Source organism: Neopelma chrysocephalum, unplaced genomic scaffold (genome assembly GCF_003984885.1).
Source record: "Neopelma chrysocephalum unplaced genomic scaffold, ASM398488v2 Primary Assembly neopelma1_63, whole genome shotgun sequence".
Classification (NCBI taxonomy): Eukaryota; Metazoa; Chordata; class Aves; order Passeriformes; family Pipridae; genus Neopelma; species Neopelma chrysocephalum.
In genome coordinates this window covers 1,079,041-1,093,653 of record NW_020897720.1, presented here as the reverse complement: position 1 = coordinate 1,093,653, position 14,613 = coordinate 1,079,041, and the positions used below count along the sequence as shown (strand labels likewise).

General features: G+C 38.5%; 2 protein-coding genes across 4 annotated transcripts in view; one reads left to right on the top strand and one right to left on the bottom strand.

Annotated features, from left to right (window-relative positions):
* Nucleotides 1–11,076, bottom strand: part of INSYN2B (inhibitory synaptic factor family member 2B) — a 30,104-nt gene extending 19,028 nt beyond the window's left edge. Inside the window, exons 1-2 of one of the 2 annotated variants that reach the window (XM_027682718.1) lie at nucleotides 10,994–11,065; nucleotides 10,795–10,872 (exon numbers count right to left, since the gene is read on the bottom strand). The gene's annotated coding sequence lies outside the window, so the exon portion shown is untranslated. Of the gene's footprint in view, nucleotides 1–10,794 lie in introns of both variants that reach the window. The other variant, XM_027682719.1, reaches the window with a different exon arrangement.
* The window catches only part of DOCK2 (dedicator of cytokinesis 2), a 164,339-nt gene that overhangs the window by 91,687 nt on the left and 58,039 nt on the right, over nucleotides 1–14,613 (top strand). For both annotated transcript variants that reach the window (XM_027682716.1, XM_027682715.1), the window contains exons 28-29: nucleotides 12,084–12,182; nucleotides 13,276–13,370. In XM_027682716.1, coding sequence (XP_027538517.1) covers nucleotides 12,084–12,182; nucleotides 13,276–13,370 — 194 coding nt within the window. The remainder of the gene's footprint in view (nucleotides 1–12,083; nucleotides 12,183–13,275; nucleotides 13,371–14,613) is intronic.

The window sequence follows — 14,613 nt, the reverse complement described above, 5'->3', positions numbered from 1 at the left end:
TCATTACAGTGGCAGAAAAAGTGAGATGATGATACCCTAATGTGTTGAGAATGAGAAACATCTTATAACATACTAAAGTATCATATAAATAAACATCTCCTGCTGGGTGCATGTAGAGTCAGATGAATCTTGTGCCCAGTCTGTCCTGAAGTGTGTCCAAAAAGCAAAGGTTTAAAAAACCATAAATCACAGGAGTGTAAACATTTCACTGTCCTCCTGGGAAAGGTGATGCTTAACCTGGTTGAGTTTCTGAGATGACCCCACAGAGGGTGGGAGGTGACCCTTTAATGATCTTTAATGATGGAGTCACCAGAGGCAAGATGAACATCTGTGGGCACACCAAGGGCTCTGAACCTTGCTGAACAAATGAACAACACAAACAATTGTCCCAGTGATGTCAAGGGCAAACCAAAAGCCTGCCTGTTCCTTTGCCTTTTCTCATATTTCTTAATACCTGATTTTATGTCTTGTATAAATTCAAATTTTATTTTTAGCTTATGAAGTTATGTTTCGAGAGTCAGAGAAGTTAGTAATTGATAGATGTGTCTGATAAATCTGCAGTGTCCTGAGCTGTGTGGCACTTGCTTGTCACTCAGTGTTGGGGCATTTGTTACTCAGTCTTTACTCAGCTTGGCATTTTGGAGAAGTCCAGGAGTTATATATGGGAACTGCAATAAGCCTGACTGAAAAACTGCATGGAAATAAGTATCTTCAAGATAATTTGGTATTCTGAAATTGTTTTTCCACAAGGAGACAGGAAGATAAAACATATGCAGCATTCTCTACAAATTAATAGAAACTTTAGTTCCTCATATGTTGTGAAATATGTGAAATCCTCAGAAAGTAATACATAAGTTCACCACAAAAGCAGATACATATTCCCTTAAAATCACTTTCCCTGTGCTTTCTGATCCTCTTCTAAGCACAATAATGCAGAATGGCCTGAGTAATTAAGCCTTTTATGTGATTTTTATCATCTCTAGCGAGTTGGAGAAGAGAAGAGCAATCTCTAAAGTAGTTGCATAATTTGAATATGGCCTGCCCTGCTCCAGAGTCTCAGGAACAAAGATGACCTTTCTTCTTTTTTGCATCCCTGGAGTGTTCTCCTGGGGCCTGTTAGTGTAATATCAGCAATTTTATAGAAGTTCCTTCCCTCCTTCATTATGCCATATGAGCAGTGTGTTGCCCTAGTGGCTCTGCAATGAGGTTATTTTCAGAAGATTGCACTGTTTTTTGTTTTAAAGAATAATTTCACTGTAAAAGGTCTCCTTGGGAGTAGCTTCAGGTTTAATTTGGGTAAGCAGCAGTGTGGTTTAAGGAAAATACTGAAATGTGGTCGTGTCATTTAGAAGGCAGATAAAACATGAAGCAGGAAGGTGTGGTTGGTGTCTCGTTCCAGACACGACTGGAAGTGTATTTCCCCAATGTTTTCCAGACAAAGTTAAACAAGAAAACAAATGAGTACCTTGCCACAAAGCTGAGCAGGCCAGGCAACCAAGCATCTGTTAGAGAAGCTTGGGTTAGGATTATCAGTGTGTTAACAGAATAAAATTAGGTGTGTTTTCAGTTTTTCTTTGTTTTATTTGTTTTTGGTTTTGTTTTTGGTTTTTTGTCCAGTCAAATTAAAAAAAAACCCAACAACACACTTTAAAATATTGGTAGAACCCACAGAAATGTCACTGGGTGTAATCTGTCAAGATTGCTTTGTTATTCCCCTAAATTCACAAAAAGACTCGTGAGGCAGGAATATAAGGCTGCCTGACTGGTAGCCTGAGGGTGTGTGTACCCTTGTGTAACAGGAATTGACCTAGTTCAGTGGGAGCATCCTTTCCCTTTTTTTAAAAAAAAAATAAATTTCATACATTGATAGAGACGTTTGTGTTCCTGGTATTACCTGTTTTGGGAATAGATTCCAGAAAACCACAGTGATTTCTGTTGCAATAATTAAGATTTCTGCTAGCAGACTAACAAAGCTTATTTCATACACTTTGCGTGTCCCCAGGACACCCCCCATTGTTTCCTCCTTTAGCCTGAAATGCTGATGTGCCCAAACCTTTGCCAGGGAGTCACTCCTGGTAAAGGACTGGAGCCAGCAGGGGAGAAATGCATTTGAAGAGGGGTTACATTTGGATTTTCCCAGTTGCTGGCAGTGCCCAGGGTAACCCACTCTGCCCACTGTCCATACCCTGTACAGTTATTTTCTTCAGTTGCTTTGCCACCAAAGAGCCTCCTCCCTACACACTGCTTTGAAATCCTGAATAGTGTCTTCTAGAATATAACAGAGTGCAAGTTCTTTTTTTTCTCTCCTCCAAAATCCTGGTGAACACATTCTTGGTTTTCTGTTTTCATGCCTGAATGCTCTGTTCTTCCAGAGCATCTGTGCCTTGAGCTCTACAACCTGCTAAGGCCGACCTAATGTCCTGGAACCCTGGAATTGCAGCACTGTTATTTAGACTTTTATGATAATCTGGAAGGGATAAGGAGCTACTGTTGCTGTATTTCAATTTTCTTCCTTCTCCCTTGCCTTCTTCATTTGGCAGCAACATATGTGCAGTGTTATTTCTTCTCTTGTTTGACTGTAAACTTTTTTGATTTTTTTTTTTAATAAGGGATTCGTAACTATTTGCAAAAAATTACTTAAATATTTTAATGTTTGTTGTATTTAACAAGCTTTGAGGTCAAGATGTTGTACCAAGGAGAGATTAAATAAAAGACACTGTTAACTTATGTGACTACAGTGCCACTTTAAAAAACAAGATAAATGACCTTGATATAGTAGTAAATGCTCTTTTTGCAACATCTTTTCTAAATATAAGAAATTCTATGAGAAAAACATCTTTATTTTAGGAAAGATATTTAAGAAAAAATAGTCTACATTAGTGGATTCCTGGCACTAAGCCCTGCAGTCCAGGAAGTCCTGGTTTAAGATAAAAAAATCTTTGTAGCATCCTTTAAAATAAAAACTGAGCAGGACTAGTTCCTTTTTTTTTTTCTTCTTAATAGACATGCCTTGAAAACTGATAATGATCCAAATGGGAAATTTGATTCTAGTCCCTCCAGCTTTCCAGACTCTTGCCTTAATATTGTAATGTTGCAGCCAATAGTTTGGAGAGTCTTTGACCAGGAACCAAACAAATAAATAGTGAGATCCAGGTTTAGGAAGCTGAAATGTAACATTCAGCTTAATGGGTTTATGCTGAATTACACAGGAAAAGAATTTGTTTATTATGTCACCAAGATATCATTAAAAATATATATTAAAATATATTAAAAATTCTTTTGAATATCTGATGTTACAGCATCTACCAAATGCTTGTTCAGTCCTTCAGTTCTATAGAAGTAAAAACACAAAAAATTACTTTCTTTATAAACAGGTATCACTTCAGAGGAGGGGTATAATAAGGATGATTCTACCAACCATGATCTAATAAGCTTTTATGAAGAGCTTCAGTAGCACAGCTCTGAAACTGCTATTAAATCCATACTATTAATATGGAAAATATAGTTGAAGTGTAGGTTGTAATAGTTCTAATCATAACCTATATGTGTTGTTAGATATATACTGATGCTCCCACACACTCTGTATTGCAGTGACTAATCGTAAAAATAAGAGGCTTGTAAGTTTAGGAGATGCATACACTAAATATCAGAGACATAACAAATTATATTTTCTGTATATGCCATTTCTCTGGCCCTCTGACTCATAAGTCTGCTCATATATGGGTGTGATCCTGATTTTGTTTGTTTTCTGCTAGGAATGCACTTCACTAACATGTGTTTACACTCATTATTTTGTTTGCTCTGTTCAGGAGAATGTGTTAGCACCCTGGTTTGTTAGCAAGGCAATCTATTTGGATCAAATCCTAGTTTAGTGATTAGGAAAAATAAATCTCTGCAAATAGCCCTGAATATTTTGGCAGTAAAACAACACAAAGAAGTGTCTTTTTGGCATATAGTTGTCATCCTCTGAAGGAGTTCAGATGGTCAGATGACATGGAGCTGCATCATATTTTCATGACTGTGGTTGTAAAATTGCTGGAAACTGTTTGAAACCCAGTTTGTGTTTGGGAAGACCTGTTGGGATAATAACCAATTATTCTGAGGAGGATTTATGTTTGGGGTTTTCCTAGGGGAGGTAAGTTGAATTTCAGAATAAGGACATCATTTGCTGTCAGAAGGGTTTCATGCCAGGGTAGCAGAGGTGTCACCTGTGAGCAATGGGATGGGTTGGGAGAACAACCAGGAACAGGAGTTCAGTCCTATCCTTTTGCAGTTTTTAGGGTTTGAGGCTCCTGGATTGCAATCATGGAGCAAGCAAGGGGCAGTCACGCTCCTGATGGAGCACAAGTCAGGGCCCTCTGGAATTCCATGTACCTTTCTCTTCACTGGCAAAACTGTTGTCCCAGCTCCAGGGAGCTGCCCCAGAGTCCAATTTAGCAGCTCCCCAAGTAGGTACAGTTTTAGAACTGTTGAGAACATACAAATGAAGCCAGTTCCCCAAACACTGCAGTCAAAAGCAGTAATTTATTTAAAAATTAATTCCAAGTATTTGGTAAGTGTAGCATTTGCATTAAGAAAAACAAGGTCCTATTCAAAATCTAGCAGTTTTCTTTATTAACTTGAGCTGTGACTGTTACTTATTTTCTCTCCTGTGCTTCTACCAGAGTGTTTTGTGTGTGTATATGGTGATATATGTATCCTTAACTGCGTAATTAGGAGGTTGTTCATCTCCTCTACTAATGACCGTACTTTTTACAGGCTTTTGACTGGTTTCTGTATTTCTCATTTAAAAAAAAAAGGAAGAAAAACCAAGCACTAAAATAATCCCTGATTTAGGTACTCAAAGAAATGTCACCTCCCATCTTCATTCTAGTTTTCTTGTAAGTACAGAATAAATCCAGCTTTCATTGGGCTGGTGCACAAAGTTATTAAAGGAGCATTTCTTCTACCAGAGCCCAGGATAATGTGTTAATATGACAGAATCTCCCTAAAAGAGTTTAGCATATGCACAAATTACTGGTGCAGACAATGATACTTGGGAAGTTTCTCTCTGTGTTATTACAGTTTCAAGATGATTTGTTTCTGTTACATTAAAAATGAGACTGAATCAACTGGGACATCTTACTTAAGTGACCCCTTAAAGAGATCCACTCCTAAGGAGGAGGCACATTTCATAGTGGTTTGTGGAATATCCACCAGCAGGACTTTCTGTAATTATTGGATTTTTATCCCTTCATGTTTATACATGTGTTTCCTCGGAGTATTCTTTCACTGAGTATTCCCTATGCTTTCCACTAAACAACTTACCCCAGATTCAATATGAAAAACTCACTATTTTAGAAGAATTTTTTTTTGCTATGAAGTTTGTTTTTTAGCCCCTTACCACACTAACTAGACTCCAAGATTTTTATCAAGCTTAAGAGTGGAGCCCACTGTTACATAAGAATTAAAAGCCCAATATAAACCCCTATTGGATGTAATTTAAATTCGAAAAATAATTCAGATACAAAATAAAGCTGTTCTGTCAGTCTCTACTTGCTGTTAATCAATCCTAAACAAACACAGTGGGCAGATTTGTTAGTATAATGGATGTGAGTTGTTTGAAAATGATTTTTATTGGGCCTTATTTTCTTTGTAAGATCAATTTAAAAGTAAGAGGAATGTTATGACTTTCAGCAGTTTTAAGCAGAACTATTGTGATAAAGCTTTGTTTTAACCATTCACAAATATATTATATTAGTCTCATCTCTGATCAGGTAGCTGAAATTTAATTTAATTTTTCTGTCTTCAGTGAGTGCAGCTGAAAAAAGAGCAAAATCAAATAGAATGGCTTAGTTCTGGGAATACAGGAGGTGGCTCTGTTTAGTTTTAAGGAAGTGAATCATCACTCAAGACATTCATCTTCACAATACGTGTAAATTTAAAATATATGGCTTAGAAATAAATGATGTTTACTGCACTTCCATGAGTTTAAATTGCCCAGTTCTGCACTTTTTGACCCGGTGCTGGTGTCCCTTGCAGCTGATGTGTTTTGCTCTGCAGTCTGGGTCATTTCCTGCTCTTAAATCTTGTCCCTCCAGCCAGGGAACTCCTTCCTCCCAGCCACTGCATCCCTTCCTGCAAATTCCCACATTGGTTTCCAGTCCTTCTAAATACAAGAGATTGGTCAATCTTTGCTACAGTAAATAAACCATGGATAGTACTTTTAATCTTATTATTTGCCTGTATTTTGTGTGTGTAGTTCCATTGTTTCCATGGAATACTGACTGCATTATCTCCAGCGTGGGAATGAGTGCACTGGGACACTTGGCAGGACAAGTCACTTGAGTGTCCCTCTCAAGTTAAGTGGCATCAGAGCAATGGAATAGCACTTTGAACGAGGAATTTTGGAAATAAGCAGTCTAACAGCACCAGGATTCTCGAGTTTCCCAGTGGATATGTCATGTACCAGGGCAGGAAGCTCCTCCTGGCCTGTGGGACCTGTCTGGAAAATAGCTCAAGTAATTATGGGGAAGCAATTAGTGGATTGCAGAGGAGGAGGGAAGAAGCTGCACAGATACCTGAAGGCCAGGATGGAAGATTTCATCTGATCCAGCAGAGCTGAGCTCAGGAGTGTGACAGCAGTGGGTAAGAGAGGAGGTAAAACAGCTCATTTTTGGATAACTGTGCTCAGGACAAGCCAGTTCAGCTTCCAAGCAATGGTTGCTCATGCCAGGTGATTGCCTCCTAACCTCATTCTAATAATGCTATCCATCATTTATTGGTTCATGCACCTCGAAGATGAACACGAAGTTAATATTATGGGAGAAGCAGTAAATTACAGAACTGTGTTTGAACACAGACCTGAGCACAAGGTAAACAAATTACAGAGTGTTCATCCCAGCCAGAGACAGGAGCAGAAGTTCTGGAGTTTATGGCACAAAACCAACCAAACAACAAAACTCAGCAGCAGCAAAAACAGAACAGAGAATGAAAAATATATTTTTTTGGAATATTGCTGGGAAATGAGTGTGAAGTTAAAAATACACCAAAAATAGATGGTAAAGGATATATCCCAAGAAAATCAAGGTTCTTTTGTGCCATACTCGTAACTGTTATATTACTGCTTTTATCTACATGTGGAAAAGTCTTAAATGAAATAATATTGAAATTGTCTTGCTTGTCTAACTTGTAACATGTCTTAAAATCCTACAGAGCAGCTGCTGTTACTATTTCATTGTGTTACAAAATTGTTCTGTATTATTCTATCTTGTAGGCTGCTGGTTTTATGGTTTTACATCCTTTTAGCTAAATCATATGAATGTAAAGAAAATAGTAGAACCACCTAAAACAACCCAGCAGGTTTTCAGTCAGAAATCCAAAGCTGTCAGTGAGGGATGGAATGAGCTCCTGTTCACTCAGCTATGAAACACAAGGAGAGAGAACCAATGAACTACACGAGTGTATAAATGGAAAATTAAAAACTCAGACCTGCTGAATGTTATTGTAAATTAATCATTAGTGAGGTGTGTTCATTGGCAAGCTCCAAGTCTGGATGGATGAGGAGCTCTTTCCCACTTCACACGTGAGGAACACACGAGGTTGTTGCACAGCAGCCTCTCCCAATGTTTGTGTATTTGTGCCTTTGCAGAAACAGCACATTTTAGGACAGCTCAGGCATTGGCAGAGACATCTATTTCTGGAGAGGCAACAGAACTACTACATTAGCAATTCCCTTCAAACTCTGCTTGTTTTTTCCTGTCAGACCTGAATTGTGTAGTGTTTCCATAATATGATCAAGATGTTTGTTTCAAGCTCTGCATATGCCACAGTTCTCCAGGTTTAATGGGGTTTTCTGAGCAACTATGGCTTCAAGCTGCTGTGGTTCTTTGTGGCATCACTGAGCATCTGCCATGCTTTTTTTGCAATTGTGTTGCTCTGTAGCCCATGACACTAAACAGATGTGATGACTCAATGATTCTGTGAAGACAGGATTTTTTGAGACCTTCCCAATAATGTGTTTGTGGTCCAACATAAATATCGATGATTTTTAACATTAGATTGAAATAGTTGATTGGTTAGTTTTTCTTTAATTACATTCAAGATGACATATTTATCAACCTTCCTCCGGAAAGATTTTTGAACTTGTTTCTGAACAAAAAAACCAAAGCAAAAAAGAGAAAACTATTTGGCCCGTGGAAATTCTTGGACACACTTTTCATGTGCATAATTTTTACAATTTCTGTCACTAACATACGATGAATTTTGAAACTTCTGGCTTAACCTGAAAGGGAGTTCAGGATGAAATCCAATCTATGTAGTATAATTGCTGCAAACACCTCAAAAACATTGGATTGTTTGGATAAGTTTCTTTGCCCACTACAGAAAACTGTGCTTTAGTTAATATAGACCATCATTAGTGAGTGTAGATTATGAGGTGCTCTGCAAAGAGTCCTCTCACCTTACAGCAGTTGTGAGAGTAAAATGAACATTTCAAAAACATCCAATATTCTGCTCAAGAGGGAATATAAAATTAACTACATCATCTTGGCCTTCAAGTCTTTGGATTATTAGGAATGATTCATGTTCTTATTTTGTTTTTTTAATGCTGTACATGTGGTTATGTATTTACACTTGTGCTCTGCATTGGTAAAGTGGATAAATGTCACTTAAGTGCCCTCATGAAATAAAAATCCTCCTAAGTCCTTCCAGAACTTCCAGCACGATCATTGCCCACCCTGCAGCCACTGAAACACTTCTATTAGATTAAAATAAAAAAGCAGCTTCATTCCATGTTATTCCTGTTGTTTTTCTCGTGCATTTGCCTCCTCCTTGTCCTCTATTTGAAGTTACTACGGCAACCTGTCACCATGTGCCTTTGCAGAGTGTGCTTTAGTTGCTAGGTGTTGAAGTTTGGCATCTTACTCACATCCCCCTGATGTGCCTCAGCTGTTTCTTTTCCTGAAAATGTTGCACCCACAGCTGATCTGCACTTTTGCAGCCGTGGAAGAGATTCCACCTTCTTCCTGCTTGACCTTAGGGAGCCCTGTTTGTGTTACAGGATCAATCTGGGATTCCTTTTGCTGTACTTCGTATACACTCCACCAAAATAGAATTTCTTTTGCCTTACCCCCCACTTTGCAGTGTTTATAGTAAAGGCAGCATTTTAGTTCATTTCAATATTATCTTTTTTTTTTAAGTGGACAGAGGGTTTGAATGTCTCGTGACATGTTTTCCCCTCTCACTTTCACTTGACTACCTCTTTACTCCTGGCTGAAGTTCATACTGTTGATTTCCTTATTTCTTTACAGATTTTTGAAAGGCTGTCAGAGAACTATCTATTATTTAAAAAATAGAATTCAGCGCTGTTTCTGTTCTGGGTTCTTTTGTATTTCAATAGAAATGAATGTTTTCAAGTTGAAAAACATATTTTATTAAATCTCTTCATAGTAGTGCTGACTTGCTTCTCTTTGCATTGTCTCAGCAGTCAAGTGTTTATTTTTATACATTTATTTTTTATGCATTTGACCTAGTTCTAATCAACATTTTCTGCTGTAATTCACAGGATAAATCCTAACAAGCCAAAGCACAGCTGAAATGACTTGTTAGGATTCCACCTGAACTTCACCTTGTCTGCCTTCCCTGTTACACCATTCAATCCCTACGTCCAATGCTTGACTTAATAAGTTTTTAAACATAAGCATTAGTTTGTGGTGTGACTCTGAATTTCTTCTGTCTGTCCAGTGAACCTGCAGCTGATCCAAGTGTGAGAGCTGGTTCTTGGGCAGAACTTACTGCATTTACAAGCAGTTCATGCTCTTTGCACATTCCATTGAGAGGCACTTAAACCACAGAGGAGAATTTCAGTGAACACCCAGAGATATTTGCAGATCTGATCACAGCTGTGAAGAACCCTCTATTACCCTTAAGTTCTGCCAGTGAGAATGGCAATGCTGGGAGGGAGGGAGGAGGGGAGAGGGCACTTCAGAGATCCGAGTCTGCCTCTGAGAAGTGAATCTTTCTTGCTCGTGTTCGGGGATTAGGAGGGAGGGGCAAGCTTTTAACCTATAAAGATGCTAGCAGCTGATTTCTGATAGTTGAGATTGCTGGCGAGAAAATGCCTCAAGATCAAACTGTAGTTGTGTATTTTCCTGCTTTACAGTTATGTGGAAATGATGGAAGAAGTTTTCGTAGCAAATCATCTTTACTGTCACTTTTTTTTGTGTACCATTCAGCCCCACTGAGGTGAATTTGACAGCTTGGGTGCAATCACAGCAATAGGTGGTCTCTGCTTATTTTCAAGGCATGCTATAATCTGTTAATTTTTAAATCACCTTACCCAGTCACTAAGAACAGGCATTCATGCTGTACCATAATCACACATATAGACACATTTTTCGAAGTTGGTTTTAACAAAGGAAATAACCTTCTTAAAGTCTGTGTACCTTTAAGCAACATAATACATCCATTCAATGCTCATGAAAAAATGCTACTTATTTCTACCAGTGATTTTTTAACCTGAGTCTAGAAAGGCATTCAGTGGTGAATGCTTAACTACTGAAAATACAAGCTGCTTTTCATGGCAATTCTCTAACTTCTGCTGGTTATCTTTTTTAAAAATCAAGGCATGAGAAGAAAACCCCCACACAATTTCAGCACTGAATCCCTTGCAATTCATTATTCCTCTCAGCTATGCATTGAACATCACAGAATAGATTTGTCTGCTCCAGAACTGTAAAAGTGAACTACTACTGCGGGAAACCCAGCATTGCTTTTTAGAAGAGCATCAGTACCCGAGAACACACGATTTCTTACCTGAAAAGCTTTTGGGTTACCTGCAGAAAATGTGTCTTCTTAGCCTTAAAAAAGTAGGCAAGGCTCTCACTGGCATTACTGTTACTCCAAAAGAAGGTATTTTAGGTCCTTTAGGTTGTAATTTTCACCGGTTGTATGCAAGAAGTGTGCTGGGTCTGCTCACGTAGGAATAAATAAATAAAAAACAGGCAGCACGAACCGAACAGCAGCTCATGGAGGGAAGAACAAGACCTCTAGTGGTCACAGCCTGGAGCTGAGGAAGGAACGATTCCCTCCTCTGGAGTGGGGACAAAATGGTTGGGTGCGACAGTGCAGCCGAGACCTGGTAACGTGTCCCTGATGTAACAGAGGGATAAAGGGAACCAGAGTCAAATAGAGACTCTAAGCAGCACCAGGGGGAAACCAAATTCTGCTCAGAGGGGCTGCTGAGCCCCTGGGATCAGTTCTGACCCACCACAGTGAAAAGATTCAAGGAAATCTAGAACGTTATTTTACACACTCAACTTCATCGTCTCGTTAGAACAAAGTCAAAGCGTTTAAATCAGGGTCACTTTTAAAACTTCAGCAATTTAAAAGGCGTCAATAAGGAGGATTCTTCCAATAAGGAGGATTCTTCACCATCTGATAGGAAAATTTCAAATCATTGCTGTTATTGTTGGGAGAGAAATTTCTTTGTGGCTTTCAGTAAATTACATGAAAACACAGGATTACAAATCACGTTGTGGATTTCGGCATTTTGACTTCAGGACTTCGGGAAAATAAAATGTTTCCTTTTGAGGGATTCGAAAGAAGTTTTGAGTTATGAAGGTCATAGTATTATATGGAAGTTTGAGAGTTCTGTAATAGCTGCTTAAACACCTGCAGAATGCAAAAAATGGCATTTCTTGCTGTCAATATCGTGTGCTTTTAGAATGATTAGAAAATTTTGATGCTAACATATTTTCTTCCTATGAATTTGTAAGGGAAGACTCCTAGACAACTTCATGTGCTTTTTAGCAGTCTTAAGGTGATACTGAGTTGTACTTTATTATATATAAATTTATATTTTATTATATATAAAGTTTTCTTGTCACAAAGTGTGTTTCCATGTGGCAGGGCAGCTTCTGAATGACCTTTTTCAAGTTCTTATCATATTTCTTTTATTTGGGTTTGCAAAAGCTTGAATGTTATTTATTTTTGCACACGTAAATGGATTTATCAGTCATTTTGAGTACTCCAGCCTCAGAAAGAGTACAGTCCAACACCATAAGTGATCCACCTGTGTTGATTTGTGTCTGGTTTGCTTTCAGAGTCATTTTGTGGCATGCATGACAGCCATCCTGAACCAGATGAGTGACCAGCATTATTCAGTGTACATTGAAACTTTTCAGACAAGCTCAGAACTAGTGGTGAGTACTAATTCTAAGTATTTAATTTCCTGTGAAAAAGCAGGGGTATTTTTGTGGAGTATCCTATTTGATTCTTCCTAGTATGAATTCTGTTTCTGTACATTTTCTGTCTCTGTGTCATTGTGTTCCCTCCCTCTTCTAATGGTGACATTGGATGACTTTGTAAATGTTGGAAGGACCCAAATGTCTCCTGTTGACCCTGGCACCGAGGTAGTGATGTAATGATCAAGAATAAGTCATGGGATCCTTGTGCTGAACTGTTCTGTGGAGGGAAAAACCCAAACCAACAAAAAACCCCAACAAAATCAGTCCTCAACTAGTTGAACCCTCCCTCCCACTTCACTCATTTCCACTTTTCATTTTCACTGTTGTGTCTACTCCTACTCTGGATAATGTTGTAAGATAAATGCAGTAAATTCCCTATTCTTGCAGTGCATCCTTTCATGTCAGTTGTTTACAGCATAATTTATTGATACTTGGGGTACATTCTAGTTTGTGCCAGGGGTCACTGTGTTCTGGGAGGTTTCCATAGTCTTATGTCTGTCTTTTTATACTCCTGACATAACTCTGAAGTAAGTCGGGCTACTGGCAAATGTTTTGATTGCACCATCAGTCCAATCCTGGACAGTTTGTCCATGGAGGCACTACTTGCAGTTGTCAAGAACTGACCACTTTCCCCTCTTTCTTGAAGTCAGAGTGGTGCCATAACTGGAATGCTAAATGTGGACTAAAATAAAAAAAAATCTGGTGTTTTTCAAATCTGTTTATTCTTTATGCCTAGTGAGGTTGTTTTCTTAATTCATAAAAAAAAATTCAACAATTTTACTCCAAACTTTTAGTTGTTTATTACAGCTTCTTCAATTCCTCTCTGCCTTCATTTTCTTAAGATCCCAAGGTAATGACTTCAATGTAATGACTTTTAGCTTTGACTTGGAGACATTTCATTTCTGAGAGTCCTGTTCTGTAAGACTGCAGTTCCAATCTTGGCCTTACTGGTATCACCAAGAATTCTTCTATTGGCTTCACTGAGAGCAAAGTGGAGCAGAAACTGTGTTTTCCACGGCCACAGACTGACAATATTTTGTTATTCTAGGACTTCTTGATGGAAACATTCATAATGTTCAAAGATCTCATTGGGAAGAACGTTTACCCTTCGGACTGGATGGCAATGAGCATGGTGCAGAACAGGTAAAATGGGGATGGAGGAGCAGAGCTCACATTCCACATCCTTTTGCAAATTGAATCACTTCATGTCTTACAAAAAGCTTTGCAGTGCAGTCTAAGACTGTTCTGTCATTCCAGTTTGGGGGATGCCAAGAAGTTCATCTGAAATAATGTGCTGATAATCAATTAGATAGCTTGTTGCCTGTGTTTTAAGTCTACTTACAATGGAAAGAAAAAAAAGTTGTATTTAACAGTAAAGTGGAAGTACATAGCTGGCCTTAATGTTGACAGTCAGCAGAAGCCAAGCTGTCAAAGGTCAGGTGAGTCTTACATGTCCAATTGCACAAGATGAGAATGTCCCCACTAATATGTCAGCAAATTCATTAGGGTGCCAAAAATATCAAATATCTGAACCATTATGGGTTGCTAAAAGGTCTGATGATAAAGACCAAATCTTTGGGTGCCACACACTATTTGCAGGAGGAGGTTGATGGTGTTTGCTGTAGTTCACATCACTGAGGGAATGTATTGCTGTACTAGGGATAATTTGGGGTTTCATCATGATTGATTACTCCAAACTCAGGTATATTCCCTCTGCAGATGCAGATGGCACTGAAACAGGAGTTATCTGCTCCATGAGAGCTGTCTGTGAGTACCTCATACTATAAAATCCACTACAGGATTATCTTACGGACATAAACTGTGCAGGTTGTACAGCTTCACCCACAGCTATAAATGATGGTGGGACACTCAAATTATTGTATGATCTCTGTTCTGCCACAGGACTGCTCTTGTCTTGCTGTTCAGGTTGCAAGTAGCACAACCAAAGTTTCATGTCATGTAGATTTTGCCATCATATGAGCTTATTTTCATTTTCATATCATGTGATACTGGATAGGAAAGAAAAGTGACCTTTATGCACCTCCATCATTGATAATGGTTTTGGACAGATGGCTTGGGACAGCTTTTCACAGATGGATTCCTTCAGAGTAGCTTTAAATATTGCTTGTTTGAAGAGGGAGGAAATGTTCTTCCTTGAGGTGTGAGTTTTCTTGCTAATTATGGGCATCAGCTAGAAATAAATGTTTTGGCAACAAGGGAAGGTGAGTAGATAAGGTACAGGATGGACTATGAGAGAGTTTATCTCATAATAATTGTTCCTGGACCTTCTGAGGTACTGATTTCATTCTTTTTGTGTCTCTAGTCTGTAACAGTGAAAGAAAAAGAGATTTGGACTGAGAATGCAAAGCCAACAACACGGCTGCTC